Genomic DNA, 22,339 nt, shown 5'->3' with positions numbered 1-22,339 from the left:
AATATATAAAAATAAAACACTTAAAAATCATCTAATTACTAAAAAGTTTAATAAAAAGCTTACATTATTAAAAATGTTACAAACCTTGTCACATTGCAACCAAAAAACAATGGCATTGTCATATCGTAGACCTCCACCAGATTTTGAAGACCCTCCTTGCTCTTCTATTATTTGGCTATGCGTTATTCCTTTTTGATATAACACCTCCAAAGATCTTAAAATTATAGAAGTATATTTATTAAGTGTTTATTTATTGACTGATTCACAATATACAATTTACAGGAAGAAGTAAATTATAAAGATATTGTAATAAATACTTGGTTTTTCCTATAATAATATACATCAGACAGTTTTTTAAAACCAATTTTAAATTTAAAAGACCTGCAAAAGAATTAAGATTAAACTTATTACATGTTCTCATCATTCTTATTAGGGGTGTAATTAGTGTATATGAAACCGAAGCATTATGAAATTTTAAATTATAATTAAATTGGATTCATAACAAAAAAAAAACAGGGCAATAGTATATGCTATTTAAACATTTTTGTGAAATAACTAATCAGATTGTGAGACTCTAATTCTGCCCCGACATTAAAGGACAGTAACCAACAATTCCTTTCACATTTTTATGTCTCAATTTTGCCTTGCTCTGGGTTAACACAAATGCCTATTCTCTATAGCTAAACTAGTTCTGGAGCTATTAAAAAAAAACTAGTTTTTAAAGGTTATTTTCAAAGAGCTCTAGCTCCCTGAGGAAGCTTTTCCTGACTCTTGTTTATATGAACTTTTGTTTTTCTTTTGACATTTTCTATCTGCCCTAGAAGTTTGTAACATGATCAACGGAACACCCTGTATAACTTATATTAGTTTTTGACTAAATAAACAATATATATAATTGTGGAGTATCTTATCATATTATTTAGTTACTGGATGGGTTTTATTTTATTATTGTAATTTTAATTGTACTAAAGAATTTCTACTTTTTGGCATAAATAAATAAATAAACATCATAACTTTCATAAGTTTATGTTGATTAACATAAGTCTTGGGCATATTCAAGTTCAGATTGAACAAATGACAAGTAGCGAGAATTTTTAGGCACAAGACAGACAAAGAAAAAACAAAATTACACATACAATTATTAACAATGTCAATATACAATGTAAATAAAATGTCATTAAACATAGATAAATGTCAAATTCTAACCTTCACAAGAAAAATGCAATTTATAAATTTTGATTACAAAATTGATAATTTATCGTTAACTAGGAAAAGTAAATTTAGGGGGATCTTGGAGTCTGTTTTCAAACAAATCTCAAATTTAAGCAACACTATGAAATTATTGTAAACAAAGCATATAAGCTTCTTGGTTTTGTAATAAGAAATACAAAACATTTTAAAAAATAAAATCAATAATAATTCTGTACAACTCACTGGTCAGACCGATCTTGGAGTATGCCTCAGTTATCTGGGCACCTAAAGCAATGGTGCATATTAATATGATTAAAAGGGTCCAAAAAAGATTTTCAAGATACCTGTACTTAAGAACACATAATGCATATCCTTATATGATCTCCTATAGTAGTATGCTAAATGAATTTAAAATGGTACGATTGATTATTAGGCGTAATATGAATGATGTCTTATTTATTTACTACATAACTAACAACTTAAAATATAAGAACTGTTCTTTAATTAATCATCTATCATTTGCTGTTCCTAAAATCAATTTGAGAATAAGAAATAACAATCTTTTCCAGTTTTCACCCTCAAGTTGTTCGCCATTTAATAGAATGATTCAAGAATGCAATAATTATATACAAAAATATGATATAGATCTCTTTAATATTAGTATTCGCCAATTTAAGACTGATTTTGTATCCTTATCTGATTAATCATTTACTTGTTAATTTGTTCTTTTTGTTTTTGATTTTTAATTGTAAGTAGGTGTATTTTTTTAAATGTTATTAGTTTTAGTGTAGGTTTAATTTCATAATTATTATTGGTTTTCCTTTTTCTTTCTGCAAGCCAGTAAGCACTCCCATATATAATTACATTTCAAATGTGTTTGTAAGAGTATAAATAAATAAATAAATATAGCATGGTACAAATGATAATTTACCAACCAAGAAATACTACCAAGTACCTCATTGCAGTGACTGACTCAAGAACAATGCCATTTATAGATGCCACATTGAATTCCTAGATAAATTTAGGGAACAAGTGAAATGCAGACATGTTTTAATATTAAGTTTTAAAATTAAGGAAAAGGTTGAATATCATGTGTTCAGTTACAACAGAACGGATACTACAGAAAACATGAACTTCATACGAAATAATGTTATTAATCCATATAAGTTGCCTGTGACTTTATATGCACTGAAATGTTTTTCTGCCTCTCTCCAAAATTTAACTGGTTATAGTTAACTCAAAGAAACTAGTTATTAAATCAAAAACATCAAAGTGTTATTTTATGAAATAAAGATCAAAATTTTAAAAAATAGGCTCTGATATGTGACTGTTTACCTGTGCTTGTAACAAGTGAAAAATTTTATTTTCTATGAATAACTCTAAAGTCACAACCTAATTTAAAGAGACAAAGTTTTTCCTAGTAGAGCAATATAAATTTTGCTTTATTAACCATGTTTTTCTTTAATTATTTTTTTTATTTTTCAAGGAATACTTAATATGTATTTGAACTATTCCTAAATTAATCTTTTACTCAATACACAAAAAATTAATTAGCAACACTGTGGAACTCCAGAGATTTGAAGTAATTGTGTAATCTGTTAGCAATACATAATATTTTTTGGAGTTTTAGCAAGGTACAAATATGCTTAATCTGAGAAACAGAATCCTTATATGGAATCAACAAATAGCAAATATAAACATAATCAATTAAATAATAAATAAATCTTTAGAATAAGAGAAGTTAAATTGTGCTTTTAAAAGATATTTTTTTAAGTTTTCAAATCTTATTACCTGATAATTTTCCTTTTATTATTGGGATGCAATCTCTTAGCCATAACAGGATCCAGGTTTTTTAATTTTTCATGTAAAACAGGGCTTGGTAACTCATGTTCATTGTTCGGCAATTTTCCAAATTCAGATTTCACTTTTGTACCAGGCTCATCAACTAAAAGCTTCCAGAGAATTGATTCTATATAGTAATTAGTGCCACCAACTACTATTGGAAGTTTACTTCTTGAAAACATGTCATCGATTATTGGTAACACCTGGTTTCTATATTCAAGAACTGTGAACTTCTCATGAGGTTCTAAAATGTTGACCATGTGGTGTGGAGCACTGGCCAATTCTTCCTTTGTGGCTTTTGCAGAAGCTATGTCAAGTTCCTTGTAAATCTAATGGAAAAAATAAGGTTAGAACTATACCTATATAACAAAGAAAACATGTGGTCATGTGGTTCTAATAATTAAGTTCAAGACAAATGTATCATGTGTATGTTCAGCTTTATGTGGAGTAATTTTTACTTTTAATAAACGAAGTTTACAAAGAAAAACAAAAAAATAAGCAATTTTTATCTTTTGCATAAGTGGCCCATACCTGCATTGAATCAGCACCAACAATTTCCCCATTGAATTTTTTAGCTAACTCAAGTGATAATTTAGTCTTTCCTGTACCAGTGGAGCCTAAAATCACAACTAAAGGCAATTTTCTGCTCATTTTAAGACCCATGTGAATTTTCCCGGGTGTTCTAACCTGAAATTTCGCTTTGAATACACGTTTTAAAATTAAATATCACTGTTTCAGGATACAAATGATTAGCCAGATATTCATTCGATTTTTATTATGATTAAGGCTTAAATTCTATCAAGAAAATTAATATAAATTATTAATATTAACAAAAAATATTTCAAACTTAATTTTTACTGTGGGAAATGAAAATGCAAAATAAAAATAAAGAGAGAGAGAAAATTTGACAGACAACAGCTGGCGGTTAGCTGTTGTGAATACAAAACCAATATATTTTGACTAGAACACCCAAGTTAAGCGGAGAACACATATACGCGATCACGACCACGATCGCGATCACGATCACGATGGCGATCAGACGCGTCCAAAGTAAAGAAATGTAGCCGCACATACTTGTCGCGACCTGTTAGCGATACGGTGGCGTTCTGCAGCGTTCGATCGCGCGTTCCTCGCTAGAAAGCGAGCAGCGGCGATCAAACGCAGCAGGTTACGTTGATCGCGGATCGTAAGTTAAAAAATGGCCGATTTCACGGAAGAATTTATTGAACATGTAAAGAAACATGATGTTTTATTCGATATGGCACATCGTGATTATAAGAATGTTCGTATTAAAAATAAAGTATGGGACGACATTGCCAAGGATATGGGAAATCATCATACTGGTAAGTAATAAACTATTGTTTTGTAAACACATAATATATTTGTTAATTTATACTTAGCTACACATATAAATAAATAAAATAATTTATTGTACAGGGTGTCTCAAATTCGTGGCTCAACATGGGGAACTCCGTAACTATGGGAGGTTGGTTAAATTATAGAAAAGTTGCGAAATTTTGAGCCTAATAATATGACATTTAAAAAATTAATAAAACCCGAACGGTTCCGAAGATAATTGAAAAAACTATCGTCGTATTTTAAAATTAGATCACAAAGAAGCTTAGAAAAACATTAAATCAAATTTTCAACATTTTGTTTTTTTTCTTTTTATCTTCGGGACCGTTCGGGTTTTATTAATCTTTTAAATCGCAAATATGCCAGCAATGGCAATATGCCTAACGATAGTTAGGCCTAAAAATGCGCAACTTTTGTCTAATTTAACCAACCCTGTTATGGAGATCACCCATAGTTACGGAGTTCCCCATGTTGAGGCACGAATTGGAGACACCCTGTACACTGTTCAAGTCGTGTTGTAAAGTAATTAAAGTATGTTTAAATAAACCAAGAAGTAGAATCTTAAATATCAAGAAAAATACTTAACAATTCCATACTTTTGGACATAATATGTGTAAGTTTATTATGAGTGACATACTTTTACAAATTACTCAAATGGGAAACAAATTTTTCACGTATCCCAAACGCTAGGTTTACCGCTCTTCTTCTATCAACTGGCAAGGGATGGAATACCTGTACTGGCATATCATTGTGTTCTTGTAGATTAAGATATTTTTGGTCAATATTTTTTTCCCGTAAAAAGTTGTGTAATACACAGGCTGTTTTTACAAGCTTTGTAGCCGTGCTAACTTTTACTTCTAAGGGTCTAAAAAAAATCTCCATTTGTGTGCCAGTATGCCAAAAGCATTTTCCACAACGCGACGAGCTTTACATAGATGGTAATTGAATTTTTCTTTATTACGGTCATATCTCGCTTATCTGTAGGGAAATGGTTTCATTAAGTAAGTACTTAAGGTAAAAGCTTCATCGCCTATCAAAACACATGGAACCTCATCATCTTTACCGGCAAATGGCCTGTTAGGAGGAATATTAAATGTGCCATTTTCAAATCTTCTAAACAGTTGGGAAACTGCCATAAGTTTTCATAGCCCAAAACTGATTTTTCCCATAGCTCTTGTGTGGGCTCTGGCATATAAATTGGCTGCAGTTTACTCCATATAACAGTGCAAACCTCTTCAACAATTATAGCAACTGTTGAAAATCCCAATCGAAAACTGTGACCGATTGTTTTGTAAGAGTCGCCGGTTGCCAAAAATCTAGAAAAAATATGGTGTCTTAAATTTCTCTTTCTGATACCAATAGTTATTTATGTTGTAAGGGTATTATGAAGATGTTTATGCCCCCGAAGGCAACAATCTTACAAAGCAGAGGGCCTTTGGCCCGATTTGTGAGTTGCCCGAGGATATAGACATCAAGTAATGCCCGTGGTACATACCATATTTTATGTCCTACTTCATGAAATTCCAAGTTAAATTAAAAGAAAAATTAAAATCACGAAATTTTTACCTACATAGTTGCTAAATAAACAAAGTGTGTTCATTATTGTTAAGTGTCAAAGTCAAAACTTAATTAATTTCATATAAAATCATAAATTTTTCATAAATATCGAATAAAACCTCCCTAAATGCTGCCAAAGCTGTGGCAAATCTCATTCCCAAGCAGTCAAAAGACTTATACAATAAAGAATTTAAGAGGTTTTAGAATGATTTATTAATTAGTTATTTCTGTTAATGCCTTAGGGTATTATATAGCATTTAATATGTCTGGTAACTATGATGTTATGAAATAATATTATACGAGTAGGACATAGAAAATATTTCAGCAAAAGGTATTAGCAAAAAATATTTCATTGTTAATTTAGATTTATTTAAACGGGCATGTTTTAATGGTGTACTATTTTTATTTGCAGGCGACGATTTAAAGAATCGCTGGAAAAATTTGAAGGATTGTTTCTCAAAACACTTACGTTCCGAGAAAACCCGAACTGGACAAGCAGCTAAGTCGATCTCTCGCTATAAAGCCTGGCCTTGGGCACAGCATATGGAAAGTTTTCGACCTTTCTTACAATTTGCTGTAACAGATTCTAATATTGCTGATACCAACATAGGAGTAAGTGAAGAAATTGAAGCATCTGACGTTCAAAATGAAGCTACACAAATGACTGAAAACATACTAAGCGAAGCAAGTACTGACCAAGAAACATCGAAGCAAATTTCATGTCATAATCGAAGACCAGAGAAAAAAAGAAAATCGATGGAACTTCCAGCACCCAAGAATTCATCATCTGCTGATAAAGTTATTAAGTACTTAAATGAAAGGCACTCTGACATCAAAAGTAACTGCAACAGCATAGATCTAACATTTCAAGGATATGCTGCAAGCGTGAAGAGACTATCGAATCGACGGCAGACTGTAATTAAATTTAAAATTGCTAAATTAATTATGGAAGAAGAACTCGCACAGGAGGCGGAAGCTCAGGAGCAAAGCCGGCCAGGGACAAGTTATTCAAGGGCTTCCGCTTCTTCATCTTACGAAATGGATTTGCGATCTCCATTTGACAATGAATCTTCCTATCACGAATTATCAAACCCAAGCAATCTACCTGGAAGTTCTAATGACCTGAATTTTTCCGGTGCAACTTGGTATGAGGATCTGTGTAAAACCACCATCTAACTTCATAAAATGTGTTTTTTTCTTTAATTTCTTTATATTACTTTGGAATAATAAACTTGCTTACAAAATGTTTATGACTTACCTTAATGTGACGGCTAATCGTTCTGTTGCGCCAATCGGTTCTCTAAATGTAGTTTCTTGTTTTGTAATATCGTCCTTGATAAGATTTATTATTTCATCAAAACATTCAAAATTCATTCTAAAGTAAGTATAGAATCGATTTTCGTGTCTACGGAGCTCAGGATATAACCTATGAAATTCGCCTTCGTCCTTACGTTTTTTATTAATCTCGTGTACCGAAACGTTCCGTCTTTTTATCCTAAAAAAACAGAATAACCTAAGTGGATTCTTGTCTAATGGACGAGAAGTAATTAGACAATCTGAGATTACCTTCGCCTATCATTATTGCAATTTTCATCTTCATCCAATAATATTGCAAGTAGTGCCTCTTCCTCAAAATCCTCCATTGACACTTTTAACCCGCCCTCAGATTTAAAATAAGCTGTTTATGTATGCGTGCACTTCGACTGAGCTATCGCGATCGATATCGAAGCTAATCGCGATCGCGGATATGTGTCCACCTCTTCTGAACGCAAGGATCGCCATCGCGATCGTGATCGCGATCGTGGTCGTGATCGCGTATATGTGTTCTCCGCTTTATGTGACTTTGTATAGGAGTTGGGCGATTCGAATCTTTAAGGTATGCTTACACGGGTCGAATTTCGTTCTGCGGCTAGGAGCTTAACAAATTGCCTCACCCTGGCGCATCGCCAGCCTATTTACACAGGTGACTAAAATCGCATGCAACTTGGTCATATCCTTCGAAAATCTGGAGCAGAACACCTACGTGCGGAAATTAAAATAGTTAGTTATTCAATTATTTATGAATTGCTTGAAGTACAAAGACAGAGGAAGACACAAAGGGAAAGAAGAAAACGTAAATTTCGGCTAAGTGGACGATTTCTGGACGTAAGGTCTTGGGTGCTTCGGATGCTTTACTAGTGGAATGGCGATTAGAAGATCCTGATTATTTTAGAAAACGATTAAGAATGACTTCAGATCAGTTTCATACTTTACTGCATATGGTTACTCCGCTTATACAAAAACGTGATACCAATATGCGTGAAGGGCTTTCTCCAAAAATTAAATAAGAAATAGCCTTAAAGTTCTTGACTACTGGTGATAACTACTTAAATCTTGCAGAGTTATTTAGAGTTCCATAATGCATGATTTCCCTATTTTTGAAAGAAGTTTTAGATGTCATAGATAATGTTTCGCAGGATTACATTATGGTAACTGAAACTCATAATTAATTTTTAAACAGTATATTTATACATTTTGCAAAGTATTTTCATGCAAATAGTCTTCTTCATATTCGAGGTAATTTCCAGAGGTGGAAGCTTCGGGAGTTGAGGTATTGAGCTGGGTTCGAGAAGTGGTAGCTTCGGGTTCAGGAGTCGAACTATATATTTATTCATAAAATGTTCGCAAATAATAACATTTGCTAATGACAAACTACGTAATTGGCTTGCCACATGTCGTCCGAATGCATCAAATTTATCTTGACGGATATTTTTAGCCAATGTTCCTAATTTACTGACTGCTTGTAAAATAAGTGGGTCCATTCTTCGGGCCCGTTCCGATTTTTTCTTTGGACATAATTTTGTTTTCTTCTGTACATGCTCAGAGTTAGATTCTTCTACCAATTCATTAAAATATGAAGACATGTCGCTGTTTCTGTTCACCGCTGAATCTTCGCTTTCTTTTGCCTGTAACCAAAAACTAATATAATTTTGTTTAAGGTGCCATCCACAACACATCAATGGATAAAAAAACAGAAAGATATCTTAGATTGTTGGCAATTCTCTTTCTGCTGTGCGGCTATTGACGGGAAACACGTCTTAATACAAACTCCACCACTCGGAGTTTAGGCTATTATAATTGTAAGAGCATTTATAGTGTGGTGTTATTTGCTATAGTGGATGCACATTACCATTTCATATATATAGATGTCGGAACTAATAGATGCATGAATGATTCGCTTATTTGAAAAAAAAACTTTTACAGTGCTCTTTAAAGTAATAATTTAGAGCTACCTAATAAAGCAGTTTTCGTTGGTGATAACGCTTTTCCTTTGACAACCAATCTAATGAAACTCTATTCAAGACCTGAAAGGTTGGAACACAAACAAAAAGCCTTTAATTACAGACTATCGAGAGCACACCAAATCGTAGAGAATGCCTTTGGCCTAATGGCTTCCCGATTCAGAGTATACAGAAAAGCGATATCTGTTTCATTGGATCAAACTGATTCTATTGTTAAAGGTTATGATTCTATTATTCTCTATAAAAAGAAGTCCCGATATCAATGTAGCAGTTCCGCGTCATCCTTCACCCAGTCAACACGTGGTTGTTCTCGTCCTTTTCTATCCTACGTATTCCTTTCCTTAACCGCTTCCTACCCCTTGCCGTTAATACAACGTGCATTTCAGAATTAAACTTTGTGAAAGTTTCTATCCCACTTCCGCGTTATCCTTCATCCTATTAACACGTGGTGTTTCGTTCTTCCTATCCTTTAAATACCTTTCCCAGACCCTTCCCTAACCCTACCCCTTATCGGTGGTAGCTGATCCTATTCACGCCGGTAACCAGGCCGGATGCATCGTGCATCGTGCCGGATGCATCGTGGAGGAGGCGACATCGTGAATTGATTGATAATTTAATAAAGTGAAAGTGTCGATTCGAGGTACAGGGTACATACCCGATGGTTTTCCCGAATCTCAAATCGTGCTGGCAAATTGCCTCGTAGCAGAGCCATCAATTGAACTAAACAACAACAACAAGTTCCGACATACCGTGACGGTTCTAGGCGTCCGCAGATGCACTCGATATTCATGAGTCGCGCCTGCCTGTCAAGAAGATCTTGCATAAATAGTTTTAGGTGGAATGATATGGACCAGTTTGCCAGTTCCATTCACTATGATGATATCGATAAAACATAAGCAGATCAGCCACCTTCTTTCTATGCGCAAATTTGTCCAAACTTCTAGTTATCTTTGGATCTCCTAAAAGCCATTTTAGGAGAGAGAGGGCAAAAGGGCCGTACCCTCTTCTGGACGGAGTCAACAAGTTTTAAGTGTGTTTGTTTGCAGAGCTCTATATGTGAGAGCTATACCCAAGAGATCGAGCTGATCAACAAATCTGAGCCTTGGAAAACGTTTAATAATAATAATAATAATAAGCTTTATTTTCAACAAATTACAAATACCCAGTTACAGGAAAATCAATTAGATATATAAAGTACGAATGCATGAACTGTATTTGATCCATGCAACTAAACTATAAAAGACTTGCTATATAATAAAAAAGTAGTGAGTTTGAGAAAATAAATAATAAAAAATCAACACTTAATTAGGATAAGAATCAAGGATTAATTTAAATGAAAACAGTAGAAAAAAATGAGTAAAGAAATGTATTCAAAGTACGAACTAAATTACTAAGAACTAAATAACCTAGCCTCCCCTACAGACCATACGCAGGTCACTCAAAATAAGTGCCAGATTGTCATGGTGAATATCACAAGAAGAATCAGCAATAGTGTTAAAGTTTTGACACATAAAGTGAATAGGACTCTGGTACAGAATGTTGGACCTGACTGTGTCAAAGTTAAAAACTGGACACTGTCTAGATCCTGGGCGTGGTATATGAAAGCAAATCCTTTGCAAAGGGATGGGCAGTCAAGTTTATGGTTAAGTAAATTAAACAAGAATTTCACCGAATACATTTCTCTCCTCTTCCCAAGTAACCGTTCAGTATATCTAGAGAGCAGCAGGTTATGGGTCAAAACCCCTTGGAGGATAGACGCCATCATCCTTAAATGCCAAACATTTAAGGAATCGCCGTTGGATTGATTCCAATAGGTGAATGTTCTGGTTGTAATTGGGAGACTAAATAAGGGAGCTGTAGTCCAGCCTGGATCTAACAAATGCATAGTAGAGAGTTTTGGCAGTGGCAGTGCTCGAAAAAAGTTTGCAATTTCTAATTATAAAGTCCAGCATGCGAGTAGCTCTAGAAACAGTATCTTTGATGTGAGGGATAAAATAAAATTTTTGGTCAAAGGTGACTCCGAGATCCATAAAACAGGTATGCCTTACCAGAGACTCTCCATTGACTAAGTAATTAAAGACAACTGCAGTTTTGATTCGAAAGTAGCTGGCCACATTGCTCTTCGAAACATTAAGGTTAAGTCTGTTCAAAGTGTATTGTTCAAGGTGTACAGTATTGATGTTCTCTTGGAGTTGACCATAATCTGCTATAGAGTGAATCCTATGGAAAAGCTTTAGGTCATTAGTATATGCTAACCGAGAGTAATTGAGGGTGGAGATCAAGTCATTAGCGAAAACGTTAAAGAGAAGGAGGCCCAAGTTATAGCCCTGAGGAAATTCAGAGGTGGGTGGAAAACAAGCAAATCCAAAGCCTTTAACCACTACAAATTGACAGCGGTCAAAGGACTAAATAGGAATTAAGGAGCTTTATCAAGCGATCGGAGAAAGGCGTTCAAGCTTATTTAATAGGATGAAGTGGTCAATCTGGCCAAAGCCTTTTGAAAGTTTGTGTAGATAACATCGATTTGACCTCTATCATTAAGTGCTTTACACACAAACTGAGAGAAGAATGCTAGGTTTGTAGTACATGATCGACCAGAAACGAAGCCATGTTGATCGTTGGCCAGCATGGACTTAACCTTGGGAAAAATTAATTTATAAAGAGTCAATTAGAATAACTTTGAAAAATTGCACAGAATGGATTTAGGGCGGTAATTCTCTCTTCTAAACTTTGGTTTGCTTCCAGATATTGAGAAAAATACCAGTGTTAAGAATCAGATTAAAAATGTAAAGCAGAGGGTCTGTAAGTGCAACAGAGCAGTCCTTAGCTAAAAAACTAAAAAACTAGGAATTAGATCTGGGCCAAAGGTCATTTTGCTTTTGAGACACTTGCTCGCCATTATAATGTCGGTAGCCGTAGGCGCAACGACGTCTATGCAAGTTAAGGGAGGTTCAGAGACGACAGGATATCGCTGGGAAGTGAGTTCGTGTATACAGTCCTGAAATAATCTCCAAAAGCTGACACAATGCTGTCAGGCGTATTGTATGATTGGTTAGAAAGCTTCATTGAGCCGAGGATTTGAGACTGATTAGGTTTTCTTCAAATAAAAGACCAAAATTCACTAGGATCGGAGGTTGCCCTTGGTTTTTTGCCGCTATTAAGGGAATACCATTGCTATACTTGATGAAGAGCTTATCCTCACCACGGTCCCTGCCAGGCCTTAGTTCTTCCTTGACTTTATTAAGGTATTCCAACTGAGCTGGGGTAAGGTGCGGCTCAATGTATATCTTTCTTCCTGAGAACTTACTCCTATTCTTCAGTAGGAATCCGACATCCCGATGGCTCACCAGTATGATCTTAACTGGTCTGCAGTCATTACAGTTGGGTTTTCCAAATCTAGACGCCTCGGATGGCATCTTAGATGAGGTAACCTCCACCTGTAATGCATTCAACTTTGTCCTGACCCTTTCAAATTCATCCAGTATAACATCCAGGCAGTTTAGATATTTCAGTCTGCAGCACTCCAACATTCCTTTCAAGTAGTCCTACACGATCGATTAGTCCCAGCAGCTGCTTGACGCTGCCTAAGCACTCTTTACAGTAGAAGGGCATAGATCTCTTGCTTAACACCACTGCCCTGCTTTCAGTAGCACTTAAATCATTGCTGCTTTCACAGACCATGCTTCTACAATAGTGGCAAGGGTAATCAAAAACACGCATATATTGTCAGTTGTTATCATTACCAGAGCCCCAAACATTTTCAGGACTTCACCAAAATATTCTCGATTCCAACTTTTCCGTTTTTTAAATAGCAAGACGTATAAGAAACTTTAACTTTAAGGTCGCGCGAAATTTGGTATTTTTGATTTAAAGCTGTTGCGATGTATACAGACTGTCGTTTTAAGAGAGCCGCACATTTTTGAAAAGCCGCTTTACGTATGCCCGCTACATGATCCTCCCAAGACATATTACCTTGAACTTTCACACCTTACAAACCAACTGACGAAGACATCGACAAAGTAAGGCCGGTCATAATAAGGCTTGGGGCGGCAACCTTCTTTGTAAATGTAAGGCGCTGAGCCTTAGCTGCGTTAAACTCAACCAGATTGCAGTCAACCACTCCTAAATGATGTTAAGGTGGGCATTAATAGTTGATACTTGCCAACCCCTATGTTACTGGGTGTCGGCTGAAGTCATCTGGTGGGGTGATTTAAAAAAAATACACCAGTGTACTGCCATCAGCAAAGCTGTAAATTGCATTAGAGGTTTGGTCGGGAAGGTCATTTATATATGTATAAAACAGGAAGGAGGTCGGAGGCAACATACATCCCTGACGATTATCAGCGTTAAGTCGAATCTTCTGCAAGGTGGGGCCATAAAAACATCTTGGATGGACCGATTCTCGAGGAAGCTTCTAAGTCAAGCAATGAGAATTGGTGGCAAACCACAAAAATACAGTTTGTTTTCACGTGTGTGTGTTTGTTTTAAAAGGTTTTCATGCCAGAGCCTCTTGAATGCCTTTAAAATACATAAAGCTATTACACCCTATTCACCATATTTCTCGATAGTATCGGTCAAAACATGCATGTCAGAGGCCAAGAGTCTTTGTCATCTTGGCAATTGCTGGGACTAAAGTAATCGCATGGTAATTGATAAGCACCGTCTTTTTTTCTTTTCTTGGGTGTCGGTTGAATACGCGCAATTTTCCAGTCTTTAAGAAAGCAACTCTTCTGTTTGAAAGAGAAAACAGTTTGCACAACGGTGTCAGCACGAACGCATACTTTTTTAATATTATTGACGGCATTTATTTAGGACCGGTGGGCTTTTTATTGTTCAAGCCTTTGAAAACTTCTCTATGACAGAAGCCTATCTCTGCCATCCAACAAGCGTTTCTGGGCTAAATCAGTGGTGCTTTGACCTGTGGATCTAATAAAGTTTGATACGAACATCTGATCCAGCAAGGCAGACTTGGTGCGTCACATGTTCCATTATGGTCATTGCAGTGGAACTATTTTCCCTAGTCCTAAAAATGGTGGAATTTTGTGTGTGTGACAATGACAATGGCAATGGTGACCTACAGAAACTATGATCAACTGCATTTGCTACAGACAAAAATAATCTTGATCCTTTTGGGCAATTAAGAAGTTTCTTCTTCAGTCTTTAATTATATATCTTTCTTTTCTCTTTTTAATATGGCAACATGGGTGCAATCAATGGGATCAGGGAAATTGGATCTCTCCATAAATGTTAATTTATTAATTTGTCTCTCATCTCTTATATTAGGAAAATTAATTAATCTGTCAGCAAGGTGATTGTCGATGAATTTAGTAATTTTATGGATCCAACGACTTGCAGTAGTTTCGCTAATTTCAAATTTAAAATCTTGTCAAATGCTTCTTTGGTAACGGAAAAACTAGGCAATCCGCAAGATACTCAGGATTGAAAATTTTAAGAATCATAATTTTAGAATCCCAGTCCAGTTTTGCGGTTGTAGTTTAGCAATATTTTGACGAAATTAAAATTAGAGCTGCGGTTTAGGGCTGGGCTTTTAGAACCTTTGAGCAGATTTCTGTACAGGACTGGAATTTTGTTACCATGCCTTCGATTGGCGATGAGGTGTTTTTTTGTGGTTTTTGCAAGGAAACCTGCTATTTTAAGGAGAGCAAATTTTTGCTTTTTGGATGTCCTTGTGACAGATGTAAGAAGGTTTCATGCCGAAGCTGCAGCAGGATTTCCTCGCAGGAGATAAGATATGCTGTTGCTCAAGTTAAGAACAATTATAATTTGCTGTAAAGACTGTATTGATCCATTTGCCCAAGTGACAGCTGAGCTAGGAAAAAACTCTGATGCTGGTTTTTCTCTTCGTCAGGAGCCTACTGTTTTAGATGAAGTAATCAAGAAAATCCTGAATGAAGTTTTGGAAGTTTTAGAGGACAGAGTTAATAAAAAGCTGCAAAATTTTGCCAGAGTTCTGACGGAAAGTAATAAAGACCTGGTGAAGTTTTTAGTAGATAAGCAACAACGTGAAAATTCACTTAACATTGGAGGAGGTTTTTGAGTCCATTGAGGGCTGCAAGAATAAGATCAGTGCTGGACAAGATGGGATCCCTGCATTTTTTCTTAAGCAGTATATCTGTGTACTAGCCCCACCCATCTCTCAGATATTCAACAAATCTCTGGACGCAGGTTGTTTTCCAAATTTTTTTGAAGAAAAGCTTTTTAAAACATTCCAGATTACAAAATTCGAGTAGGGTGCATTACAAAGGGAGGAGGTTCATATAAGCGTGATTCGCTAAGCTTATATTTTAAAATTTTATTGTCCGTGTCATGTCGCTATATTTTCTCCAGTCAAGACAGTGCATCAAAGGAATATTTTAGCGAGTAAGCGGCTATAAGCGTCTTTAAGACATCCCATTCGAGCGATCAAGTCATGACGTCACCGTATAAGGCGCTTTAAGCGTTGAGAGCGAATGAGGCAAACTAATTTGAATCTCGTTAGGATCTAGATCCGACCTTAAAAAATTTATGGATATGAGGTTGGATTTAACCTCAAAATGTTTTGAAAACTGAGACAAACGAGTGTTTTCATAGTTTAATTCTGTTTTCAAACAAATTCAATACCAACGAAAACGTAGCAACAGTTTAGACTCTGACAAGTCTGAAAGCTGTTAGACATGACGTCATTCGAGCGAAAAAATATTATGACGTAACGCTTAAGACATCGTAAGACAACCGAGTAAGCCGCTTACTCGCTAAAATATGGCTTTCTGAACTGACACATGTCATAAGTTGACTGACTGTAAAACATAACCTATAACCTATAATTTGGGTTTCAATTTATTATTTTCAAATCTTAGGAGATTTTCATTTATTTATCCAGTTTTCCGGAAATTGTTGGTTATCAAATAAAAAAAATGTCTTTACTCGTCGATTTAGATTGCGTAGAGCCATTATTAATAGTGTGCAAAGAAGAACAAAAAGAGAACTTCCTGGCAGAGGCAAAAAAATTCAGGGAAGTCACTGTTGTTTACCCTGATGAGATACAAAGTAAGCTTATGGTCCATAATATTCCATATTTTATAAGGTATTTTAAATGAATTGCTTAATGTCAATACTATTGTGATGTAACATACTATTTTTTGAACTTCAGTACTAGTGTTTTTAATAAATTCTGTAGCATTTGCACTTACATATTGGGATTGGCTCATGGTAATTATAGATAACAGCTCTCTGTATTATTTAATTTTTTCATTAGGAATATGATTTAGAAATAAATTCTAATCTTTTTTATGTCATTTATAACTAATTATCTTTAAAAGAGTCATTTAGTTTGTGCATTGTTTACCCGGGATTGGTTTTCTTTACAGTGTAGCAAAAATATAAATCATAAGTTTCATGTTCTAAGTTAGAATTCCTTAATATTCCTTTTATTGTCCAGTGTTAATTAGTTACATATATTAAACAATCAAATCATATAGGATAATCAGAATATAATATGCATATATCTTGCTGACATCTGCAAAAAATGTAAACAATCAAACCAAATAAAATAGAATTGAAATGTGCTATGTTCTGTAAGACACAAAAAAGTAATGTTAATATTTACAAAAAATATTGATAAAAGGTAAAATGCATTATTTTCCTTTTTCCTACCCCCAGACCCTTGTTAAAGTGTTTGTACACTTAACTCTTAAGGAAATCTTAAACTAAAAGATGGATGGAGAGAAACTAGTTTATTAGGATTTTGGATTAAAAATATGATGGCCAGTACTTAAGTTAGGTTTGTTGTGAGTGGGGCATCTTGTGTCGCACCACTGAAACCCTAAGTTTATTGTGGCTCACTCCTTTTAGTATATATTACAGTAATTAACCAATAAACAAACTAAATATAGTATATAAAATATTCAACAAAATAAGATTTTATATCACAATAAAGCACTTGAAGTATTAGTACTATCATTAAATATCTAGCATAAATAACAGATAACAGGTAACATCAATAAAATTAAATAAAATATAAGGACAACAATCGTTTAAAACAGAGTAACTGCAATAGAAAAGAAGACACACTTTAAGCAAAGTCAAGATATAAAATTATATTGCACTTAAGCAGATTTTAAAACTCATTGAAGTGAACTCAGAGAACAATGAAACAAATCTATACTGACACTATTTGAGTTAATCATCATTCTACCTATTGCACAGTTTTCACCATACAGTGTACTATGTTGTTGAAGGTAGAATAATCTAGTCTGTCTGAGCACTGTAGTAGGAGGAACATTTAAATTAAGCTGACACAATAACTCAGGAGACTGTATTACATTGTTAAGAATCTTGTATGTTGTGACAATATAGCAGTTTTTATGTAGAGTCTCCAACTTTTCAATGTTCAGCAATCTATACATTTCACTGTAATTAAAAAAATAAAGAAGTTTAATAAAAATAATAATAAGTTTAATATAATAATAAAATAAAGAAAAATACAGAAGTTTGATGGAATCAATACTGCTGAAATTATGAGTGTGCCTCTTAATAAAACCCAACATTTTGTAAACCTTATTACACAGGTTTTCAATATTTTTTGAAAAAGTTAGTCTGCAATCAAAAAGCACCCCAAGATCAGGTATCTCTGATACCTTTTGCATTTTTTAGCATTTAGGACCATTCTATTGTTCTTGCACCATAATTCAAATTTGTGAAGATCAGAACAAAGTTCATGATGTGCCAAGTTACTGTCTATGATTCTAAAAATCTTAACATCATCAGCAAAAAGCAACACAATAATCAAAACAATGAACAACATCATTAATAAAAAGATTAAATAAAAAAGGAGCAAGATGGGCACCCTGAGGAACCCCAGAAGTCACTGGAAAAGGACTAGAATAAAAGTTATTTATCTTTACAATCTGTGTTCTTCCAGACTGATATGACTTCAACCAGGCCAAAAGACAGTCACCTTTGCAAAGTGACAAGCCAGAGAAACAGGAAGATAGTTCACACATCATCCCTCTGACCTGTATTCTTAAATATAGGAGTCAAATAATTTAACTTCCATGAGATTGGAAATCTACCTGTCTTGAAAGACAAGTTATAAATCAGCCATAGTGCATGTGCCAAAGCAAAAGCACAGTGTTTTATGAAGACAGTTGGACTACAGTCAGTCCCAGGGCCCTTATTAACATTGACATTGGTTAACTTTTCAAAGACTTCAGATATTTGTACATGCATTTCATTAATATCAAAAGAATATGCAATATCAGGAGGTGTAAATTCCTGAACATCCAATTCATCAGGAGAGTAGACTGAAGAAAAATATTGTGCAAATAAAGATGCTATTTCATGGCTATTTTCACCCACTGCATCTAAATATTTCACAGTGGATGGAATACTGTTATTTTGTGTCTTATCTCTTATATATTTCCAGAAATATTTAGGGTCACCGGAAATAGAAGATTAGGTTTGCTCAATATAGTTTGAGTAGCACTGATCGGCCTGACTTTTACTGATTGCTCTAAGATTACTGAACATTTCATAGTTTTCAATGGCTTTAGACTGTTTATACTTTGCATGTGCCAATCTTTTTTGCAAGACATTTGATTTCAATTCTAGGTGTTTATACTTCCAAAATCAAGTCTGCTCTCTTTAAGAGTTTGATAATTTAACAGTTTCATAGAGAATTCATTGAATCATGACCAACAGGTCATCATCGAGTAGCAACCACAGGAGAGGAGGTTTTACCCCTCCCTGCGGGTAAGCTCGCGCGGCTCTGAAGGTGGTCATTAGTCTTCTGTCACAGCATGGCTTTGGTCCCATTGCAATTAAGAGGGCTCTAAGGGAAACTCTTCTTGCTGCTGTTGATGAGTGTGGCAGTGCATTGTTGAAGGCCCCTTCTATGTCTAAGAAGGCCATCACTGCCACTTTGTTTTGTTTCAGAGAGTTACTGATTCTCGTTACAAGATTGTTGAGAACATGGCCAGTATTTACATTGATATCATAAAGGAATGAGATAAAATATAACTTTTTACTAATAGATTGAAAATGTAAATAACATTGTGTTCTAATTTAAAAAAAAAAAAAATCATATGTGCTATAATTTGCTGTATAAATATTTTTTCTATAAAATATTGTTTTTTTAAAAATGGGCATTTTCCTATTTGATGGCAAATTCAATTTACTTTATTTTAACATCAAGCTATACTCCACACTGAATATACTGGCTTATAAAACCTTAGCACAATTTGAACCATAAAAAATAGCTTTAAATAATAGGTTACTTTAGGCAATTAAAGCCTTCAAAATATATAAACAATTAATTGTTGTATACCTAATTTAAATTCAGAGGAATATTCACTGCTCATATTCACTGACACTGGTTCTTCTAAAGGTAGTATTTTATTTCTAAATGCAGCTTTCTGGCTTGGAGTAGAAGGATTCCTTCTAAGGTAGCTTTATAAAAAATGCAGAGTGTTTTCAAAGTTAAGTGATTTCTTTTATCACTTTGTAGAACTTACCAAAAAAAGTTATAATATACCAAAGATCACCTATATAGGAATTGCATAATAACTGAGTTACTTGACATTCTTAAAGATAATTAAAAAAAACTTTATTTGTTTAATTAACACACAATCATGCTCAGCGAATCCACAACTCTTTACAAGCTTTGAAAATAAAATCTTGGTGTTCACGAATTAAATTACAAGAATTTTCAATGCACTCCTTCTTTATACATCAAGTCTTTCAAATAGCCTCACAGAAAAAAATGCAAGGCTGGGTAGAGAGGAGGCCAAGACATGGGTCCATTGCGCCCTATCCATCTATTAAGAAACTAATTATTTAGATATTCATAAACTTCTTATCTAAAATGGAGCTCCATTATGTAGGAATTAATTAAATGGAATTGATTTTTTTCATGAGAAATTTCAACTTAAGGTTTTATGGCTCTAGTACTCATTGTTGAGTTAACATCAACATTTCTAAAAGCCTCAATTTGTAACATTTCAGGTTAACCAGCTCTTCCAGTGTGGCCTCCTCATTGTTCTTTGAAATTCCCCCTATATCACAAAGTCTAATAACTAAATTTACAAATATAGGGGCTGGATGATTTTTTAATGGAAACCTTTTTGCATACAACCTGCATGTTGTGGCTGCATTTTATTGTCATTCTGCAAAGGTACATAAGTATTATGCCCACTAGTTCTTTGTCTTCATAAACGTGGGTCATTTTTTGGCACAAAAATGGTAAAAATTTACACACATTACCATATTTTAGGTGATTTTTGGTATATCAAATTCTTTTAGCAAGTCCTATAAGGAACTAAGATAAAACAAGCTGTATATACATGTAGTAACAACAAGTAGTAAAAGATATTTCAAACAGATTTATAAAAGCTGCTAGCTTTTTAAAAAACCCAATGAGGGAATTAGGAATTTAAGATTATATTACTAAATTTAAATGAAAATTTATTTTTTACAATTGTGAATTTAGTGCTCCATAGTTTAGATAAGGATAATAGAATACAAAAATATTTCTTTTACAAATTAGGTTCTCAATATATTCCAAACCTTTTTATTAATTTGAAGAAAAATAAATTTTTTGCAAACCAATCTTAAAAATTATGGAATCCAAACTGAAAAATATATATAAAATTTTTGTTTCTTAGATGTTCCAGAAAACTCTATGGCTAGTGCAGCAATTTTCCAGCTGCCTGTAGACACCACAGAAACTAAATACTTTCAAGACATATTAAAAACATTGAAACCAAGTGGTCATGTAATGATATGTGATAGTACTGACCCTATTGCAACACAATTTCATCTTAAAACCAGTGGATTTATAAATGTTGTGGCTGAGTCAGTCACTATAAAGGCTTCCAAGCCTCAATACCAAGTAGGATCATCACAAAAGTTAAACTTAAAAAAACCAACTGAAAAACCTGCTGTATGGAAAATTGATGATGATGAGGATCTTATTGATCCTGATGATTTGTTGGATGAGGATGATTTGAAGAAACCTGATCCAGATACTCTAAAAGGTAAATATTTTATTTGATTAATTTGGTGCAGTTTTTTACGTAATTTATTTTCTTTCTATATTTTTTTATAAAGTTTGTGGTACAACTGGAAAACGCAAGGCTTGCAAAGATTGTTCATGTGGCCTGGCAGACGAATTAGCTGCAGAAGCACAAAGTGGCAAAGTGATAGACACTGGTGATGCTCCAAAGTCTTCTTGTGGAAGCGTAAGCTTTTATTTACTTTTTACTACCAAGTTAATTTCAATACATTTCCTTTATGTTTTATGTGTTTCTAGTGTTATCTGGGTGATGCATTTAGATGTTCCACCTGTCCATACCTTGGAATGCCTGCCTTTAAGCCTGGTGAAAAAATTCAGCTGAGTAGCACTCAACTGAAAAGTGATATTTAAAGGAAACGTTGTTTGTGATCTTTTATATGAAATCTTTCTGGGTTCTTTAAGACACCCGATGTCTAGTAAATTGCCGAGCTTAATAGCAAATAGCTGAATATACTTTATTTCTTAGTATATCTGAGGATTTTTTTTTCTGAAGCCTGTTTTCTTCAACTGTATCAATTCTGTGAAAATATATTGTTTTTTTAAGCTAAACAAAGGATAACAGTTTCAATGGAATTTTACATTAACTTTACCTCTCTCTGGCAGTGCTAAATAATAAATTAATTGTAATATGCAAACAGGGAAATATATTAATAATTCATATCACCAAGTAGATAATTTGTAAATGCTTATGAGCTAGAAATGTTAAGAACTTAACAAATGCCTTTTTTTTTTAATTTTATGGAACAGTGAAAAATGTTTGTATACATTTTTGGTTCTGTTAATGTTTCAGTGAAGATTTTCATAGATGCTATACTATCCTAACCAGGATCGACATTCAAGGGGCGCACTATTTTGGACAATAAATTTAATTTAAAAAAAATGTTTATAGCGCAGTTATACAGATCGTGTTATCGTGAGCTACGTATTACCCAAAATAATGGCAACACCGCTTGGTTGCTTTGGCTTGCAGGCGGCGGAATTTTTCGTTTTTGTTTTTTGAACCGGGAGTCAGCAGACCTCACTTTGCTGTGTTACTGCACGT

General features: G+C 34.2%; 3 protein-coding genes across 4 annotated transcripts in view; 2 read left to right on the top strand and 1 right to left on the bottom strand.

Moving 5' to 3' along the window:
* LOC126741112 (tRNA dimethylallyltransferase) overlaps window positions 1-3,933 on the bottom strand; it is a 114,808-nt gene extending 110,875 nt beyond the window's left edge. Inside the window, exons 1-3 of one of the 2 annotated variants that reach the window (XR_007662115.1) lie at window positions 3,565-3,932; window positions 2,983-3,362; window positions 85-214 (exon numbers count right to left, since the gene is read on the bottom strand). Coding sequence is in view for 1 of the 2 variants with exons in the window: in XM_050447447.1 (XP_050303404.1) it covers window positions 85-214; window positions 2,983-3,362; window positions 3,565-3,696 (642 nt within the window). In the remaining variant the exon portion in view is untranslated. Of the gene's footprint in view, window positions 1-84; window positions 215-2,982; window positions 3,363-3,564 lie in introns of both variants that reach the window. The other variant, XM_050447447.1, reaches the window with a different exon arrangement.
* Window positions 3,934-4,231: 298 nt separating this feature from the next.
* LOC126742654 (uncharacterized) lies at window positions 4,232-7,122 on the top strand. The gene is made up of 2 exons (XM_050449390.1): window positions 4,232-4,376; window positions 6,359-7,122. The coding sequence occupies exons 1-2, from the start codon at window positions 4,232-4,234 to the stop codon at window positions 7,120-7,122; spliced, it is 909 nt and encodes a 302-aa protein (XP_050305347.1).
* An 8,902-nt stretch (window positions 7,123-16,024) lies between these two features.
* On the top strand, window positions 16,025-21,767 carry LOC126741331 (anamorsin homolog). Its single transcript, XM_050447737.1, has 4 exons — window positions 16,025-16,274; window positions 20,888-21,259; window positions 21,333-21,463; window positions 21,535-21,767. Exons 1-4 carry the CDS (start codon window positions 16,142-16,144, stop codon window positions 21,646-21,648), a joined length of 750 nt encoding a protein of 249 aa, XP_050303694.1. The 5' UTR covers window positions 16,025-16,141; the 3' UTR covers window positions 21,649-21,767.
* The last annotated feature ends 572 nt before the right edge of the window (window positions 21,768-22,339 follow it).

Source organism: Anthonomus grandis, chromosome 1, assembly GCF_022605725.1.
Source record: "Anthonomus grandis grandis chromosome 1, icAntGran1.3, whole genome shotgun sequence".
Classification (NCBI taxonomy): Eukaryota; Metazoa; Arthropoda; class Insecta; order Coleoptera; family Curculionidae; genus Anthonomus; species Anthonomus grandis.
Note: the sequence above shows the minus strand (reverse complement) of the source record. Positions and strands in the feature narration are given on the sequence as shown.

Coding starts and splice junctions, on each gene's coding strand:
- LOC126742654 (XM_050449390.1), top strand. CDS start 4,232: ATGGCCGATTTCACGGAAGAATTTATTGAACATGTAAAGAAACATGAT. Junction 4,377..6,358: donor TATGGGAAATCATCATACTG/GTAAGTAATAAA, acceptor TTTTATTTGCAG/GCGACGATTTAAAGAATCGC.
- LOC126741331 (XM_050447737.1), top strand. CDS start 16,142: ATGTCTTTACTCGTCGATTTAGATTGCGTAGAGCCATTATTAATAGTG. Junction 16,275..20,887: donor TTACCCTGATGAGATACAAA/GTAAGCTTATGG, acceptor TTTGTTTCTTAG/ATGTTCCAGAAAACTCTATG. Junction 21,260..21,332: donor TGATCCAGATACTCTAAAAG/GTAAATATTTTA, acceptor TTTTTTATAAAG/TTTGTGGTACAACTGGAAAA.